At 35.6% G+C, this 20353-nt stretch overlaps 1 protein-coding gene across 1 annotated transcript in view; it reads right to left on the bottom strand.

Annotated features, from left to right (window-relative positions):
• Positions 1–20051, bottom strand: part of LOC145677367 (adenosine deaminase-like) — a 40633-nt gene extending 20582 nt beyond the window's left edge. The window contains exons 1-4 of the mRNA XM_081747888.1: positions 19689–20051; positions 17241–17353; positions 15312–15481; positions 10129–10255 (exon numbers count right to left, since the gene is read on the bottom strand). Coding sequence (XP_081604014.1) covers positions 10129–10255; positions 15312–15481; positions 17241–17353; positions 19689–19815 — 537 coding nt within the window. The 5' untranslated portion in view covers positions 19816–20051. The remainder of the gene's footprint in view (positions 1–10128; positions 10256–15311; positions 15482–17240; positions 17354–19688) is intronic.
• Positions 20052–20353: the final 302 nt, after the last annotated feature.

Genomic DNA, 20353 nt, shown 5'->3' with positions numbered 1-20353 from the left:
CTCCAAACCTTTGATTAAGAAATATCAAAAGTGCTAAATACAGTATGTCAGAAGTGCCTAAAGGACATGACGAATTGCAACGAAACATTGTGTAGTGACAATATGCAAAAAATAAACGAATACGGTTTTTTAATTTTATTTCTGCGGAAAAACGGTGTTAGGGGGCAAAAGCCCCAACTCAAAATTTTTAAAGTTGACGCCCGAAAGGAAAAGAAGGAGTGGACCGAAGTGAATAAAATTGTGCACAGATATTGTACACGTAAAATGAGGGTATTCCCTAATCTTACGTCTACAATATCTGTGTACAATTTCATTCACTTTGGTATACTTCTTCTTGCCATTCGGGCGTCAACCTTCAAAATTTTGAGTGGGTGCTTTTGCCCCTAAAATCGTTTTTCCGAAGAAAATATAAAACCCGTGTTAGTTTATTTTTTGCGCATTGTCCCTACACAAAGTTTCCTTGAAGTTCTTCATTTCCTTTAGGCACTTCTGACATACTGTTATTAGCACTTTTGATATTTCGTAATCAAATGTTTGGAGTAGTCCGGAAGGATGCAAATGCCGTTCGTATAGGCAACCAGCGAGACAGTACTGCGTAGTGGGTTGCATTAATCGCGTAATGCTTACAAAAATTCATAGCACAGTAGAATGTAATAGCATGTGGTCCACATACGTAAGATAAACAGCAACATTAATATCAGTACTACACATGAGTATCAACATTACATCACTACGAAAATACGCGTACAACATAATCCGTATTAGTACGTAATAGTAATAATTTTGTTTTTGTGTTACTACTGCCTACACACACGTTCGTTTCCAACATCCATCTCATCGTTGTTCTCATTACGCGATATAAGAAATCCACTGGGCAGTGCTGTCTCGCTGGCTGTCTATATGAACGACATTTGCATCCTTCCTGCTTGTTATCCCATCTTCGGGCATTGAGATAAATCTACGTCTCTTTCGCATACGGTCAACATATGCACCCAAAGCAAAAACACGTATTTTCTGTTTTCGTTTCTTCTTTCTTCCTGCTCCTTATCACCCTTTTCGCTAATTTCCGTAGCACACTGTCACAATGTTGTACACATGATTGGTCCATTTTCGGATGTCCTGCTCTCTTCTCATGGGTGCGTTCTACCTCATTGAATTGCGTCGACTATGGATAGTATTTCGTACATTTAAACTTTTTCGATATCTCTTCTTGTTCTCGATATATTCCACATAATCTCATTTTGACCCTATTTTTATGCCCCTATTTGACCGTTTCAGTGTGCTTTTTGGCCGATATAAAAAAAATACGTGAAGCTTCTTTTTCGATGTTCTTTATGTCTGTGCAATCTTAACACAATCGGCGTGTTACACCTGGGTATCCTGCCTTGTAAGTTTCTCATTAATTTCAATTAAATTGTTTTTCAAAGATCCTCTAAAATTTCAGTGACGCACTACGGGCCATAAGCCATTAACTTCTGTGGCCACCCCTGCTACAAACTACAGATTAAATATTCGATAAAGCATTTCAGTAGTAAGTAGTTGCCACAATACTATTATGAATGTATTTAATTCCAACTGTAACAGCTATGTTAATAATGCTAAAATTATTATTAATAATGATAACGAGTTAGAAGTAGTTAATTACGAGTATGATAACTATTTGCTACAGAAAGACTTGAATACAATAAATATATGTGTAAAAATAATTTACTTCAAAACAACACAAGGAAAGCAAAATTCATGACGTACATAACTAAAACACAATATTATGTTACTAATATGAGGTCAATGGTGTGGAAATAGAGAAAAACAAACATGAGAGATCTGGGAATCACATTTGGTAGGAAGTTAAAATTTTGTCACTATAGAAATATATCATGGAAAGAGCAAGAAATGACAATAGGCTTCATTTATTTATTTATTTATTATTTCAGAGCGATAAAATATGTATTTATACAAATTACTTGTAAGAACTAAGGTTCTGTAATATGAAACAGTATATCTAAAACTTTGAATAACAGATTGACAGTATTCTTGGCACGGACGCGATGGTAGTGCCACAAGAGATTTTTAGGTCCAGTGCCGCTTAGGACTTGTGCCGCGAAATGATTTTTAGGACTTGTGCCGTTTAGGTCTTATGCCGTTTAGGTCTTGTGCCTTTTAGGACTTGTGCCGCGTCCCCACTTTAAGTACATCACCAGAAGTGTTTAACCTTACACATTTTAAATTAAAACTTTTTTGTAATGACATTTATTTAAATGAATGTGCATATTTGTTCATTTGCTTTTCTTATAAAATGAACAAAATTCAGTTGATCACTGTATCAGCCAGCCAATGATTTAATTTGAGTTGTTTAAAATAACAAAGATACCCTTTCAATTCCATTTTTTTGCTTCTATCAAAACTTCCACGTAAATAGGGGCCGCGGTGGCTCAGTGGTAGAGCGTTCACCTCTGACGCTTGGAGTCCCGGGTTTGAACCCAGCCCCCGCCAAGTGAACTTCGTGGTGGACAAACACCATGTGCGTGGGTTTTCTCGGGGTTCTCCCGTTTCCTCCCACTTTCTTCATTCCACCATTTCATTCATTACTCATTATCACCGTCTCCTTTAGTCTAACCGGCATAACCGTGGGACGTAAAACTCAAAGATTTCATTTCATTTTTTTCCACGTAAATATTATTTGTAACTTTCTGTTATGTATATAACACACCCATCCTTCCATTTCCTTTCTACATCTCTATGTGCCTTGTAGTTTATCCGCCTTTTAGAACAGTATCCCTTCCTAAGGACAAGTAAGGACAAAGAAGGTGCCCTGACTTCCACCCGCTCATCCCCCTTCCACGGAGGCCGATGGCACCTGGTAGAGGTTGACTTCTTATCTCAGGAGTCAGTCGGTCCCCACCTACGTTAGCCGCATAAGACATTACCCGCTTTCTCCTGCAAGAAGGTTGGGATTTTCTCTTCGTTTAGGATGAGACCCGAAGGCATTCCTCAAACATGTCCAGAACTTTCAGGACGAAAATTTCTCATACAAATATTTATTCACAGTTCTCAGAAGCAAGGAACAGGAATAGAATGCACAAGCAAATACTTATAATTCAGAATGTATGCAATCACATAAGACTTGCAAGCGTTGTCACACTCGTCAATAGAAATACAAATAGTTTGTCAAAATAAATAAAATATATTCCAGAAGTATATTCCAGTAAACTTCTGGAAAGCACGGTTAGAAATCACTTACAGTAGATTTTGAACTCCAATTTGAACTTCAAAAACTATTCCATCTAATTGAGGCCACGGCTATAGCCGGCCTTCGTCCAATATGATAAACTCTCTCTCGGAATCGCATTTGAGTTGACTTGCGATATTAAACATTGTTCTAATAATATGCCATTATATGCATTATAACTGCATTACCTGTGAACATCAGGGTAAGAATACATCACCAACTATGAGGGAAGTAAAGCTGTATCAAAATATATGTCTATTTATATACCGGGTGAGGCATTTAAAACTGTTTTTGGAAATATCTGGAAAACTACAAATCGGAGTTTAAAAAAATTGTAATAAAAGTTGTTTGTCTCGAAGGGGGACATTCAATGATACCACACTCGACCCCCTACCCCACCCCCCGGGGGCGGGAGGGGGGTCAACTTTGAAATCTTAAATAGGAACCACCATTTTTTATTGCATATTCTGATTCTCCCTAAAAAAATACGTAACTTTTGTTTCGAACATTTTTTTCGTTGCGTGATAGATGGCGCTGTAATCGACAAAAATCAAAATGGCTTACAAACGAAAAATGAGGCATTTAAAACTGTTTTTCAGAATATCAGGAAAACTACAAATCGGATTTTAAAAAAGTTGTAATAAAAGTTCTTCGTCTCGAAGGGGGACATCCAACGATACTACATTCGACCCCCTACCCCTACCCCTCGGCAGCGGGAAGGGGGTTAACTTTGAAATCTTAAATGGGAACCACCATTTTTTATTGCATATTCTGATTCTCCATAAAAAAATACGTAACTTTTGTTTCGAACATTTTTTTCGTTTGCGTGATAGATGGCGCTGTAATCGACAAAAATCAAAATGGCTTACAAACGAAAAATGAGGCATTTAAAACTGTTTTTCAGAATATCTGGAAAACTACAAATCGGATTTTAAAAAAGTTGTAATAAAAGTTGTTAGTTTCGAAGGGGGACATCCAATGATACCACATTCGACCCCCTACCTCCACCCCCCGGGGGCGGGAGGGGGTCAAATTTGAAATCTTAAATAGGAACCACCATTTTTTATTGCATATTCTGATTCTCCGTGAAAAAATAAGTAACTTTTGCATTCAACATTTTTTCGTTGCGTGATAGATGGCGCTGTAATCGACAAAAATCAAAATGGCTTACAAACACGAAAATTGAAGCATTTTAAACTGTTTTTTGGGGAAAACGGATTGCATATTCTGATTCTCCGTGAAGAAATACGTAACTTATTGTATTGAACATTTTTTTTTTTTTTTGCGTGATAGATGGCGTTGTAATCGACAAAAATCAAAATGGCCTATAAACGAGAAATGAGGCATTTAAAACTGTTTTTGAGAATATCTGGAAAACTACAAATCGGATTTTGAAAAGTTCTTGTAAAAATTGTTCGTCTCGAAGGGGGACATCGAGTGATAAGACACTCGAACCCCCATCCCCACCCCCCGGAGGCGGGAGGGGGGTCAACTTTGAAATCTTGAATAGGAACCACCATTTTTTATTGCATATTCTGATTCTCCGTGAAAATATACGTAACTTTTGTTTCGAACATTTTTTTCGTTGCGTGATAGATGGCGCTCTAATGTACAAAATAATGATGGGTTACAAATACTCGGCAAAATTAAAGTAAGTTACAAAATACACATCAGATTAGAAAAGTTAATACTTGTGATATTTTCTGAAATACTACCAAATTTCACCATAGTTGATTCTCCCTTTACAATCTCATATTAGAAAGGCAGTTATTCAAAAATCTGTAATGATAAACCGGTGTTTTATAGCAAAAACACTTGATCCTCCAGAACTTAATACATTACTATGTCCACATTGTTTGTGTACTTTCTGTCACAGATGTCACTTAAAGAGAGAGCATTTGGAAACACTTAAGATTTGTTTTTATCAATGTACAGTATTAAAATCTAGTTTTAGCGTTTCTCAGGAACAACGAAGTGGATGTAGTAATAATTTGTTCCTTTCGGGATGCTTTTTTAATATGAGTTCCCTTGCCTCTCACCATCCGGAGCAGGACGTTTGGGCGTAAGGCCGTTTCGGCGCAAGATGTTTTGGCTCAAAGCAGTATATCTAAATAGGTTAATCTACTTACATGGGTTATAATTATAATGTATTTCATAACGAGAACCCGGATGTTTTCGCACTAAAAGCATTGAAAATAGACACTAATATCACAAATACTCTGTCATAAAAAATAACTGCACAACTTAAGAAATTCAGCAAGATGAAATTTGACATCAATTTTCTAAAAAAACAAATCTTCAAAAACTATTTTCGTTACGTTATTACAGTATGCCCTATGGTAAACAGTCTTAGTTGCATTAAATGCTTAGGCCTAGTTTTGTTCTAGTAAATTGTTGTATATGCCTAATGCAGAAGGAAAAAAATCTTATGTTACATTTACCATGACATTATCATTGCATGACGGAATTATGGGCCAAACCCAGCAAGTACCGTAAGACGGGGTTGCTTTGCACAAGATTTAAGCCATTTTAAAGAAAACTAGTGGGAGATTTACGGGATTTGGGACTTTCAGGTTGAAACCCACCCAAATTGCACGATTTCTTATTTTAAAAATCTAATATTAGTCATTCCTATGCGTATAAGCTGAAATCCTAGTCATTAAAAAAAAAAAAAAAAAACGAAGTATTTGTGAGTAAAGCCTCTCTCAAACTACTTTTCTGGATCCGCCATTGTTCATAATTTATTTTCCAACAAGAAATTCATTCCAGCATCTTCCTAAATAGGAAATTTACCTAAATTTAGAATGCAGGAGGTTCCAGTAGTAATAATTTCCTATCTAAGCAGTATTTTGGACCGGTGCAAAGTAACCCCGAGTACAAACTGAAACTTCCTTCTCCCAGTTTTACTTTTTTTATGACTTTAAAACGTTTCACATTTCAATTTCAACTATTGCATCAAAGTTCCATTATACACAGTAGTATTCTACGAAACTGACTTAACTTTGACGGAAAATCTTGTACGTGACATCTTTCAAATTTTGGCGGCCTTTACAGTGACTGCTTTCCATACCTCTACAACAATGAACCCTCTCGGTAATTGGAACTGATGTTAACCGCCAACATTATAGCCAAAATAAGTTAGATGTTCTATCTTACGGTACCAGTTGAAACTTTCTGTTTTCTGTTCATTTTTTTGCCGACAGAGGACTGTGAAACTCTTCATATTTTGTGCAAAGTAACACCTGATGTGCAAAGTGTCTTACGGTATTCTACAATATCAATAGTTTCAAAATTTCTGTACAACAGTACGAATTTTTCATCTGCCCGAATATATTTTCTTCTTTCCATGGGAGGGTTTCTTCTCGAAGGATTGCCTCGTAAACTAAGTTCTGTTTTTTTTCTGTCCTTCGAAGTGCATCAATAAACTGTCAACTCGATCAATATCGTTCCTTTATGTTAGATCAGTGGCGTATTTAGGGAGAGGGCTTCCGGGCTTAAGCCCTCCCCGAAATCTTACTTACTATAGTAAAGTATATGAAATATCTTGCAGAATTTTAACATTTTTAGGCAAAGTTCCCCCGAAAGTTAGCAAAGCCCTCCCCGAAACAAAATCGTAAATACGCCACTGTGTTAGATATATTATAAACGACAGAAGTTTAGTTTGGGGTGTCACAGGCTGCCTACAGTATATTTTATTTGGACCACTCTTCTTATTTCAATGAATACCTAGTGCCTATTTTTATGAAATCTGAAATAACTTTCTGTTAATACAATAGTCTCAACTATCCGGCCTATGGGTAGATCGAATAACAAAAAAGCATTCAATAAATACTCACTTTCTGAAACACCACTTAATTTTTATTCCAAAAACAGCTCTTATTCATTACTTAATAAACATTTCCTATGTTTTGTAACATTCGTTTTAATAATTTATTATGGAAAAAGAAAATGCAAAAATGAAAATATGTGCAGTGTTGTATACATTTTAAGTCACATTTTTAAAATAACTAAACGTTAAGAATTTTTTTTTTTTTTTTACACAAATTACATGTCCTTATTACATATATCTTAATTTATTTCTTCCAAAACTAAATCGCATACTACGGAGCAGGCCGGTAGCCAGCCCAAAAATGTAGGGGAACCCGGCTGAAGTTAGGAGGGACCCGATTCAACCATATTATAGTTCATTTGCAAGCCTGCCGTGAAAATTTTAGTGGGGCAGGAAAAATTTACGGGGAAAGCAATCCTCTAGACCCCTGAATACGGGCCTGGTACGGAGATCTGATACTAGAGATGCGGATAGTCGAGAATCTGCTGCATTTATTTATTTATTTATTTTTTACTGGTACAGATAAGTTGTGCATGACGTGCAGGAACTTTGCTGTGTTCAAGATGTTATTTTTAGTTTTTGCAAAATTGTTGTGGAAGTTTTTTTTTAATTTTCCAGTGCTTATTTTCATATTTTAGTTCCTAAACATCCGGATTCTAGTTATGAAATACAGTATATGTAGGCAGGAAACCTATTTATATAAAAGGTTTTGTGTCCAAACATTTCGCGCCCAAGCGGCCGCACTTAAACGTCTCGCCCCCAAATGTCATGGACCCTGACCATCGAGGTGCTTGTTTCAAGGCGAGTCCTCTTGCCTCTCACCATCGTGATGCTTGTTTTAGGAGAGTCTCCTTGTTTCTCACATATCTCCATTGTTTACTGAAACAAATGTTCGAAATGGTGCCCGTTTTCTGCAACACACATTGCAAGTGTTACATGTACAGCGAGAGTCTGACCATGGATTGCGACGCACGATCGCAGTCTTTGCTTCATAGACTGTAATTTGAATGATAAATAAAAATGTATCGCAGAAAATAGTCACCATTTCGAACATTTTCTTATCACTTGTAAACGGAGTTTAGGGATGGGCATGAGCAAGTTCGAGAGAGTTTTCTCTGGTTTCGAGTCGAGTCGAGCCAAATCCTGTGTGTAGTTTCAAGTACTCTCTTCAAGTATCATACATAGACAATATAATTATCAATAATAATAATAATAATAATAATAATAATAATAATAATAATAATAATAATAATAATAATAATAATAATAATAATAATAATAATAATAATAATAATAATAATTATTATTATTATTATTATTATTATTATTATTATTATTATTATTATTATTATTATTATTACAACACCGTATATAAATATGAAAGGCGGTTTGTATCTCAATACTAGAAACTAGTTGTCTTCCGACCTCGGTAGTCGTGAAGCTTAGGAAGCAAGGACATCGGGGTTTGAGATCCAGAGGAGGAAGTATTACGGCTCGAGCCAAAAACTTAAAAGTTATAAGGCGCCGGCTAAACAAGTTCAAAACTGCTCGGACCGGGCTTAGGCCTATCAACCGCTCAAACAGCTCGGCTCACATCTCATTCACTAACGAGCTGAACCGAACAATAAGCCAAGTTAACAGTTCACCCAATCAACCCTGCTCGAGTTCTAGACTCAATTCAACAAAACAGAGGAAATGGCTCATCCCAACCGAGCCGATGGCTCACCTCAAGCGAGCTGGATCGAGACATCGGCTCAGTTGAGCCGAGGCGAACTAAGGTCGTTATAAAAATCGCTTGTCGTCTTGTTATCGAGACGAGACTAGAAGCGACCAGTGTCCCCTCTCGTGAGCAGCACAAAAAGTATTCCACATTACTGCTTACATCTTACATGACTTTCACTTTGCAGTCTCATATGGCCATCATTTCAAAACGAGTTAAAACGAGCTGAATGAGTGAGCTATTTATCAAACCCGATTCGACTCGGAACTCGAGTTCATAAACAATGACTCGGCTCAGAACTCATAGTTCGACTTAGCCCATCCCTAACAGTTTTTACCAATTTTGATGTTTTGAAGATCACTGCGCTATCTATCACGCAAGGAAAAGAATTTAAAAAGAAAAACAAAAGTTATGTTTTTTTTTTTTTTTTTTTTTTTTTACATGGAGAATGGGAATCAGGAATAAAAAACGGAGTTATTATTTAACATTTCAAAGTTGACCCCTTCCCGCCCCCAGGGCTTGGAGTAGGGGGTCGAGTGTGGTATCATTGGATGTCCCCCTTTGAGACGAACTTTTATTACAACTTTTTCAAAATTCGATTTGTTGTTTTCCTGATATTCTGAAAAACAGTTTTAAATGCCTCATTTTTCGTGTTTGTAAGCCATTTTGATTTTTGTCGATTACAGCGCCATCTATCACGCAACGAAAAAAAAATGTCCGAAACAAAAGTTACGTATTTTTTCACGGAGAATCAGAATATGCAATAAAAAATGGTGGTTCCTATTTAAGATTTCAAAGTTGACCTCCCTCCCGCTCCCGGGGGGTGGGGTAGGGGGTCGAGTGTGGTATCATTGAATGTCCCTCTTTGAGACGAACAACTTTTATTACAACTTTTTTTTAAATCCGATTTGTAGTTTTCCTGATATTCTGAAAAACAGTTTTAAATGCCTCATTTATGTTTGTAAGCCATTTTGATTTTTCTCGATTACAGCGCCATCTATCACGCAACGAAAAAAATGTTCGAAACAAAAGTTACGTAATTTTTCACGGAGAATCAGAATATGCAATAAAAAATGGTGGTTCCCATTTAAGATTTCAAAGTTGACCCCCCTCCCGCCCCCGGGGGTGGGGGTAGGGGGTCGGGTGTGGTATCATTGGATGTCCCCCTTCGAGACGAACAACTTTTGTTACAACTTTTTTAAAATCAGATTTGTGGTTTTCCAGATATTTCTAAAAACAGTTTTAAATGCCTCACCCGGTATTTTACAAACGAATGAGCGTTTTTAAGACGTTTTATAATTTATAATCGATCTCATAACTAGTAACAACTATCAAGTACACACAACTTACTGTTCTTGTGAAATGAACCTCCGTGAGTCCCCAGCTCTGCAGTAATTCATAATTTCCTTCAAGACTCACGCCTGTGATTGTTGTATCGTCAGTATTCACAGAGAAGTTCGCTCCATCTTCAGCAAATCTGGAAAAATAAAATAAAAATACAATTAATACACGACTAATCTTTTAACTTACGATCTAACACAACTAAGTCAACTAATCTGTTTCCCTAGGATAAATCATGGTGGAAAGACTACAAGGTGGATGCAATGCAGTGCTACATTCTTGTCGCTGTGGCGAATGACGTCATCTTGGTCGCAGACGTGGCCAGCGAGAGTCAGATGAACTTTTAACAAGCGCTTGCTCGCTGGTATCTTACATGCAAACTTCTCTTCTATTTATAGTGATCTTCAACGAAGTAAGAATTTTAGTACAAACAATAATTATATAAACGTAATGTAATCAATGCTTAAGCTAAGTGAATTCAAAGGAAGATATTTACAATAGCAAAAGCAGCAGCAATATCAGTTCATATTAAACAACTTTGAAGCTTGAACAAACCAATATTACTCACTACATTTTCTGCTTTTTCTTTCTTTCTTTCTTTTCTTTTTTAAACATCTGAAGTAATACACTCGAGTATGTATAGGCCTGAATAATCTATAACACAGTGTGTCGTTAAAGCATTTCATTATTATATATTTATGTATGCTCAAGTATATTTTCGTAACACATTGATCGGTTTTGATTTACTATTATTATTATTTTGCTTGAAAGAGAAAATGAAATGAAATGAAATCTTTGAGTTTTACGTCCCACGGTTATGCTGGTTAGGCTAAAGGAGACGATGATTATGAGAAATGAATGAAATGGTGGAATGAAGAAAGTGGGGTGAAACGGGAGAACCCCGAAAAAACCCACGCACACGGTGTTTGTCCACCACAAAGTTCACTTGGCGGGGGCTGGGATCAAACCCGGGACTGCTTGAAAGAGAATTCTTTACTGATGACCCCATATAAATTTTGAGAATATCTCAAGGGAGAATTCATGGTTTTCGTAAACAGAAATGCACGTACGTATATTTTCGTTATGCTTGGACAGTTTTTTTAAGAGGTTGCTTCCACGTAAGTTTCGTCAGAATCTCAGGGGAGGTTAAAAACTTTATTGAGCAGGGACGCACGTATTTGATATTTTAAACATCGTTTTTATTTTTGATTTATAAAAAAGTCATCTTATTTGAAATCGCTGACCGCTTATTTATAGAATTTGTATTTAAACAAAAGGTTTGGTGAAACTGACAGTTCTCTGAATATTAGTGTCAAAATTTACGCCACAACAAATTGTATTATTAAACATTTGTACAAAATAGAACGTTACATATACTATTGTGTTCTAAAAATATATAGAAATAAATATGTATATACAAAGCACCTCAAACAAAGAAATTGCAACTTGACTATTTCAAGCAAGAAACAAAGTAGGCCTACTAGGCGTAGGTGAAGACGATGTAGGGGTGTTACAGCTAGACTAGAAAACATACAAACCATAAAATTACATAATTTTCTTGATAAGTTTTCTCTTTTCTGTCCCGTGGACTAAAGGCAAAAGATAAATGCAAGTAAATGATTATGTGGAATTTGGTGGAATGAGAATGTGGGAGTATCCCGAGAAACTCACGGACACGATGTTGTCCACCACAAACTTACTTGACCGAGAAGAGGACCAGTATCCCTTGCACCAGAGGTGAGCGTTCTGCCACTGAGCCACCGTACTTTCTTGATTGGTTGAGAATCTACCATATTTTTAAATTTACTGCAGTCATTCTTAATTTTGTAATTCTGGAGGGGGCTCCTAAATATGTATATGTAATTATTCGAAGTTATGATTAAAATGAACAAAAAATTCAAAATCTGAGTGTAAAAATGTCCCGACAATGTCGCTCTGACATGGTAGGTGGATACTTTATTCTCTTGATCTAATACATTGTTATACATATTTTTGTAACCGTTAATCGTTATTACCAACCTTCCATTCGTTAGTTAATTTGAAGTGCAACATCCCGTTTTAGCACCGAGACTATAGGGAATGCAGACCTCCAGAATGAAATGGGACCTGAACTACTTTAACGCGTTCAATGCTCTCCATTTGCATAACTCGAGGGAGGTAAACCTCCTAGATCATCGTGCCTCCCTTCTCGAGTTACATGGCTGCCTCTGTGGGGAAAATTTTGTCTCAATATCTTATGTAGAAGGAAATGATGATAGAAATGATCACCTCTGTCGGTTCCCCTCCCTCTTGATTTCGAATCCGGGTCTTGCCTCAAAGTTCGTCTTTTTAAATCGTACTATTGGATTTTTGTATGCAGAATCAACACTAGCTACTGTAGCCCTAATACTACTATTACATACTATTAATACTGAAAGAAACTACAAAATGTAATCGCTTTTTTATAATTTCATTTAACATTGCATTTATTTATTACTTTTATGTAAAACTTACCATATTTTAGGTTTATTTTGCCCTGTCGCCTGCAAGCTAAAATCCATTTCTGGAGACATTCCCCCTCTTTTTGAGGAAATCTAAAGTATTTTATATTAGTTCCTATAGTTTTTCTGTAATAATTACTACAGCCGTACACTGCACAGTTAGGCATTCTCGATATCATTTAAAAGAACAAAGAATTTCCACTTGTCACTTAAGGCCGCGCCTTTTCCTGTTCTCTTTTGCAAACCAGATGACGTCACAGCCACGACAGCGCTCCAGGCGACATGCGCATGCAACCACCTTGTAGTCTTTCCACCATGGGACAAATGAATAAATGAAAGAAAGAAAAAAAACGGAACTTGCAGTACTTATTTAAGTAACCACGAAGAAGTGTAATTTTATTACCAACATTCAATGTTAAAGTCGTTTGTTACATTTTTCCTGTACTTTCTTACACATACAATTTGCATTATCACAATAAACTATGCGGCGGAGCAGAGACACAATTGAAGCAAACACGACTACCTGTTTAAGCAAGGCGGCAAATTTCTGTTGACGGAAAATTCCCAGATATACTCTGATTTCAAGATGGGTCTAGAGTGGACAAAAGTTACGCCCTGACGCCAATAAACACGGAATGCTTCGGCAAGAGGTCGGGTGTGTTAAGGACCGCACGCACCATAGTCCCCTGTGTTCGGACTAATGCATGCTGCGATGCTTTGTTTCATGCTTTTGTGAAAAAACGTGAAATATACCATGACAAAATACATCGCAGCACGCATTATTCCGCACACGAGGGACTGTGATGCTAGCAGTCCCTAACAGATCCGACCTTCCGCCGAAGCATTCCGTGTCCACTAATGTTAAGGCTTAACTTTTGCCTACTTTGGACTCACTTTGAAATCAGAGCATATCTGGGAATTCTGTTGATAGCATGTCTGGGAGTTATACCCTGTAGGGACTTCCTTGTACATCCACTACACATTGATGAAATGTGCATTTTTGACTTTCGTATGTATTGTTTCCTTTACGCTGATATGGACCGCCACTCCACGGTTTCTTGAATTCGAAATAGCGCGTGTTGAAAGCTAGCTTTCCCACGGTCCATCCGGTTGGTCATGCAACGTAACACATCATTTAGTGAGTCTTGGTCTGAGTGTAGAGATTTAGAAAAGATGAAGGGGGTATGTTAAGGACCAAGTTGTTAAATTGTGTAAGTCAATTTTCCAGAAATGTGCAATTTGTTACATACCACCTTTGTCGTTTAACCGCTTCATATACAGGATGTTTCAAAACGACAGCGACAACGTTTGAGAGGTGATTTCTGACATCGAGATAAGACAAAAAGTATAGACCATCCAGAGTGCACAAATGCTCCCTTCGAAAACATGAAAAAAATTAACTTTAAAGATCATAGCTTCAAAGGTATTGGACCTGCCGCAGTCGGGTCAAGACTTCACTTAGGAACTAATGTGTGCCCTATTCAAATATCCAAGTTTCAGAATCCTGCGGTACTCCTGCAACAACTTTTATAAAGGTAGTTGGTGAGTACTTCAGATCATACGCCCGTAGCCGAACTCCTTTTATAAAAATTGTTGCATGAGACCTTATAATTCTGAAACACGTATTTTTGGGTAGTGCACATATTAGTTCCTAGTAAAGTCTTGACCCAACTACGGTAAGTCCCATAGTATTGGAGCTATGGACCTTTAAGGTTCATTTTTTCATGTTTTCGGCAGTCTATAACTCTGAAAGGAAGCATTTGTGCACTCAAGTTGGTCTATACTTTTTGTCTTATCTTGGTGTCAGGAATCACCTCGCAAATGTTGTCTGTGTTATTTTGAAACATCCTGTATAAGACTAGGAATATAATCCGTCTATTTTCAATAATCATCGGATTTACTGATTGAATAATTTTGAAATTATTTATCCCAATTAAAGAAATCAAATATTTAGAATACTATAATACTAAAATTATATAAATTTACATAATTTAGAAAAACATTTCCTAAATTTATGCATTTCAATGGAACACAAAACGGATCGTTTTAGTATCAGTACGCTCACATATAAAGTAGTCAAATCACAACTCGACTAAATGACGTAAAAGAAAACCTGGGAAGATTGAATCACATCCTTAGGGCGCAGAGGTTCTATGTCCAATTTCAGAAATTTTAAAGGAGAGCAAAAATAATAGACATAGGACATAGGACGACATACGGCATAGGACAATATTTCATTCATTATTTCTTGTAAACAATAACGATTTCGTATGCTTTCTTATCACCATGTGAAAGAGCACATCATGCGACATTTGTAAGTATTAAGAAATCAATTTCGAAATAACTGGACTTTAAACCTTTGCGCTCCAAGGACGCGGAGTATTATTAATATACGAAATTTTCAACAAATTATGCTAATATATATAAAAGAAAATAACACTGTAGGAAAAATTAAAAATGGAATTTCTACAAGCGATCAGGGTAGATTAAAGTTTCTGTATTAGTTTATTAGTGATCTGGAATTATTTTTCCTCATAGTATTCAAATGATCTTGTAGCGTTGTTTGACTCCAATAATTTTTTTACGGAATACGTCACACAGTGAAATATTGACGCAGCAACATTTCTTTGTTAAGATACTGTACGTAATCCGCAGTTCGTAACGCATTACAACTGAAGCTTAAATAAATACAAAATTGAAGAAATAACTTACTGAACGATGGGATGTTTGAATGTTGTTAAAGGCACTGATCCAGTCAAATAGCTTGACCAAGGACAACACTCGAAATGAACTTTCTTTGATAAGCAGGTGTTGTAAATTCCACTATCCTGAACCACCCTGTAACCATGTCCAATTCTTTCAGCACTGTATTCATTCAAAGCCTACAAAAATAAATTACTAACAATCAATAAGTATATGAAAACATACATCAATCATTTAATGCAACCAACTATGAAATGAAATGAAATCTTTCAGTTTAACGTCTTATGATTATATCCTTTAGGCTAAGGGAAAAACATGATTAAGGCAAGTGAATGATGACGAAAGCATTGGTAGAACAAGAATGTGGGAGGAAACAGGAGTACACCGAAAAAATTCACGTATACAATATTGTCTACCACAAACAACGGACTATAATAAAGTGAAAAAAAAAATCAGTATTTCTTTATAAATGCGTAGTGGTTTGAATGCTTCTATATATTTAGGCATCAAATTTTGCTCATACCGTCACCAGAGCATATAAATGCGAAGAAAAACCAAGTTGCTTCGATGATCATATACCTAACATTTTCCCTAAACTGCGTTCCGTGTGTTTGCGATTTCTATAGATACACTGGCAGTTCCTTATCGTCTATTACAACCTACGTCTATAAATTTCAGCAAACAAAACGACGAATAAAAATAAATATTATGAAATTTTAATTGAAACAGGACTATTTCTGGTTTTCAATGGCGTCGGACATATTGTTTCAGTGTTGCCGATTCCTATTTCTACCTAGTTTATTTTTCGATGTATGGAAATGATCCGTGTTAGTTCCAAGCTTTGATCCTCTGAGCTTTATGTCAACTATGGCCAACGCAAGGTAACAGTTTTTTTTTTTTTTTTTTTTGTTTGTTTGTTTTTTTTTAACTTTTATTCATGCATAAGTGTATATTATATAAAACGAGAACATTTACAAAACGGAAATATTTGCGTCCGCTGCTCGGGGGTGGAGAACAATCTACTTTCCTGTTGCAGGGATTTCACTTCCATGTGAAAATTTGCGAAAAGAACGAGTGAGTTGTAAACTTCAATGCTGGTGACTAATTAATGATTTAATGAAGAACTCTGAAATATTGGTGGTTTAACAAGCGTCACGAAGAGGCAACTGTGACGTAGAATAGACACAGTGCGTCTTCCAAACTCAAACTCTTTCTTTTATTCTTCCACTGTGCTCTGCTTGTTGTCCTTGTTACACTCATTTGGTGGTATGTATTTTTTGTTCTCATACCATATTTCTCTTATCCGTTTATCTCTTTGCTACCTTATCACTGAAGACGGAAATAGCTTGTTGTTTCGATATGTCTGGAGAATATTTAGTTTTTCCACAAGATGCTATATTGGTAAGTAGTTTTTCCACAAGATGATATATTGGTAAGTAGTTTTTCCACAAGATGATATATTGGTAAGTAGTTTTTCCACAAGATGATATATTGGTAAGTAGTTTTTCCACAAGATGATATATTGGTAAGTAGTTTTTCCACAAGATGATATATTGGTAAGTAGTTTTTCCACTAGATGATATATTGGTAAGTAACCAATCTTTTGCTAATTTGAATCATCCTCCCATGCGCCATTCATTCAATATATATTACGACAGTACTGAATTCGATTTCCGCAATCGACCATCATAGCCAGAAATTTAACACATTTTCCCTCACTTTCACCATGCGAATGACAGGATAGTGCTTTCCTCGAAGTTGAATAGGAGATATTTATATCTTTATTGTGAAAGATCGGGTCTGAATTTCATATTGAGCTGTAAACAAAAATTAACAAATAATAAAAAAAAAAAATCCTTTCACTTTCCATTTGTAATGTTTCAATGTAAAATGGCTGCTAAATGGAACTTCGTAAATAACTGTCAAAGCTAAACGTACCCTCTGCACCATCTCTGCAGGACCTGACTCTCCTGCGTGCACAGTCCGATGAATTCCAAGTTTTCTGGCTTCTTCAAAGGCAGCAAGAATCTCTTGATCAAGACCCACTTCAACTAGAATACATTTCGAAAGTTAATTAATAATAAATTATTATAAGCATAAAATTGCTACAACGAAAAAAAAAAAAAAAAACTATCATAACTGATACCCACTGTGCATGTGACTTAAACAACCAGAAGATAATAATTACGTAACGTAAAAAAAAAAAAAAAAAAAGTCATTGCCGAAGGTATTCCTACATTCAACTCTATTTATTGATTATATTTCTTATTATAGTATTTGCACCGCCATATTTCTCGTTATATTGTAGTCATTTCAGCTCAGCATAATTACGTGATTAGCGCGTATGCTTTCAGCATGAGTGGTTCTCAGTTCAATTCTCGGAATTTTTATTGTTGACATAGCATAGTCAGTCAATCGAAGAGCTACTTGGATTAACTTACAACCAACTGTCGATCCAAAAAATCAGAAGTGATCCTGTTAAAAGTTAATGCACTGACCATGAGACATCCAGCAGTCACACCATTTATGGGCTATATAAAAATAAGTTCAGTAAGACAATTTTAATTTTACTAGTATATCCTGAGGCTTCGAAACGATGAACAAAGTGAAAAATACTTCTGGTAACCGATAGCACATGTTTTTCACTTAGGATTCGATTCTCTGTGTGAGGCGTTGTTTTCATCCCACGTCAAATTATTGGTCTCGTTGCTTTGCTTATAAATAATATATATATTTTTTATTGGTATCAGGAAATTACAGACACAAAATCCAATTACAATTTCCAAACAATAATAATATGTGATTTAACAATTCAAACAAAGGAGCATGTATAAAATAGGTCGTAATGCATAAAAATTACAGGTACAAAATATATTAAGTAAAACATACAAAATAAAGATAATTAGATTTTTTTTAAAAAAAAAAATATATACAGCCACAATAATAAAAATCATGCACGAAGAACGACAAAATAAGATAAAAACGAACCAATACAAATTAAAACACGCCAAAGATAAAAAAATAAGAGGGATAGGTTACGAATTGCCTCTGAATAGGAAGAAAATCAGCAGTAAAAATATCAATAATATTTAAATAGTTGTTCGTATTTGTCAAGCATTTATATACTAGGACTAGGACTCTGAGAACAGGGAATTACATTTTAAAATTTTGAAATTTCTTATTGATATGTTAAGGACATAAAGATTTACAACCTCTATTAATGGTTATTTGCTCATCAGAACATTATGCATAAGTTTCATATCAAATAAAGTTGTTTGTTCAGATAATTTAAGTAAACCAAGTAGATGTCTAATTTGTCATGTGATTTCGCTGATAAGAATTTGAATTTTCATCGCAACCATGAGAGAAACAAGTTCCGAACTACTGAAGTCTTTTTCAAAATATTCCAAATACTCCATACAGTATCCAGATGGCTTCTTACATTGGCATAACATAATATTAAAAAGGTTTTCAAAGCAGAAATCTTTGGAAATCCACTTTTTAATTCCTAAGTTCCTTCCAGCTTTACAGACCATGTATTTAAGATATTTCTTAAACAACAGTTTAGAGTCAAAGGTAATACCCACATCCTTGATGTAGACAATCTTTTTGATAGAAATATTATCAACAACACAATTGTAATGTATCGGATTGTTTTTTTAAGTAAAGGATACAAAGAATATTCTATTAAGATTCAAAGGTAAAGCATTAACTATTACCAGGAGACAATAGAATTAATATTATTTTATAATTATACACAATCATGAACATTATTAATATTACAACAGATGTTCAAATCATCCACGTATACAAGAAATTGACAATTAATAATTTCTTTTAAGACATTAACAAACAAGAGAAACAAAAGTGGACCCAAGTTGGAGTCCTGGGAAACACCAGAAAAATTTTACGTGTATTAAAACATTACCTTTTTATATTTTGCAACAAATTTTCTACAGAGTAGGTACGAAATGAGCCATCTAAAATATGGTGATAAATATACACTTTTAAGTTGAATATTATTATTATTATTATTATTATTATTATTATTATTATTATTTGTGTGATGTGCAACGATTCAAGGTCAACAAATTTTGCTTTCTCCCATTCCATATACAAGTTCTCAACAGTTATAATCCGACTACTTAACGATTTTAGGGGGTTAAACTCTCCTTTTCAGTACCGAGGTACGTGCACTTGCATTTTAAGTATATACGTTAAAACTACATGCACTCCCACCACGAATCAAATTTTACCGTTTGGATGGAAGGTATGAATGCCACCCAATTAGTAAGAATGCTAGCCAATTAATACTTCGCATGCTGAGCATAAGGATATCATAAATTTCTCTCTTATAAAACATAAATAAGTAGAGTTCAAACATACCTCTCTGTTGCACTGACGACGACGCAGCAACATCTATGCCAACTACACCTTCATTTCGATATTTTTCACATAGCGATACCACTTCCTTTGGTACATTATTCTCTGCACTTAATATACATAAAATCATCCTTCCTTTGACTCCAAAATCATTCTCGCCTCTCTGAATCCCACGGCGAACAGCCTCTATGACTTGACAACAATACTGGAATCTTTCGGTCTCTGGAGAATCATACGGAACGAGAATATGCGGCGCAAAACGTACTTCAAAGTAAGCAACGCCATTTCGAGCTTCATCTTCGGCAAACTCATATGCTATTCTTTCTAGGGCAGAAAAATCTCCACTGCAATTGAGAAAAAGTCTAGACACACAGGGAAACACATACCAGGAATAATTTTATGCAGCTCCCACTATTATCAATTAGCTGTCTAAATTGTTATTAAATTCAAGTCAATTTAAAAGCCTTTACCAAATCCCAGACAATTAATGAATTCAATTTTAAGCAATTTTTATCTATATTCACTAAGCCACAAGTATTTGTAAAATCCTTTAACTTATTTCATCGTTCTGAAAAAAGTAATAAAATAGCATACTAAACTTCTTTATTCCAACACATACCATTCCTTTCAACTGCAAGTAAATTTCACCAAGCACGAGCCTTCAAAGT

Source organism: Thermobia domestica, unplaced genomic scaffold (genome assembly GCF_964235325.1).
Source record: "Thermobia domestica unplaced genomic scaffold, izTheDome1.hap1.1 HAP1_SCAFFOLD_816, whole genome shotgun sequence".
Taxonomy (NCBI): Eukaryota; Metazoa; Arthropoda; class Insecta; order Zygentoma; family Lepismatidae; genus Thermobia; species Thermobia domestica.
This window is presented reverse-complemented; position numbering and strand designations above follow the sequence as displayed.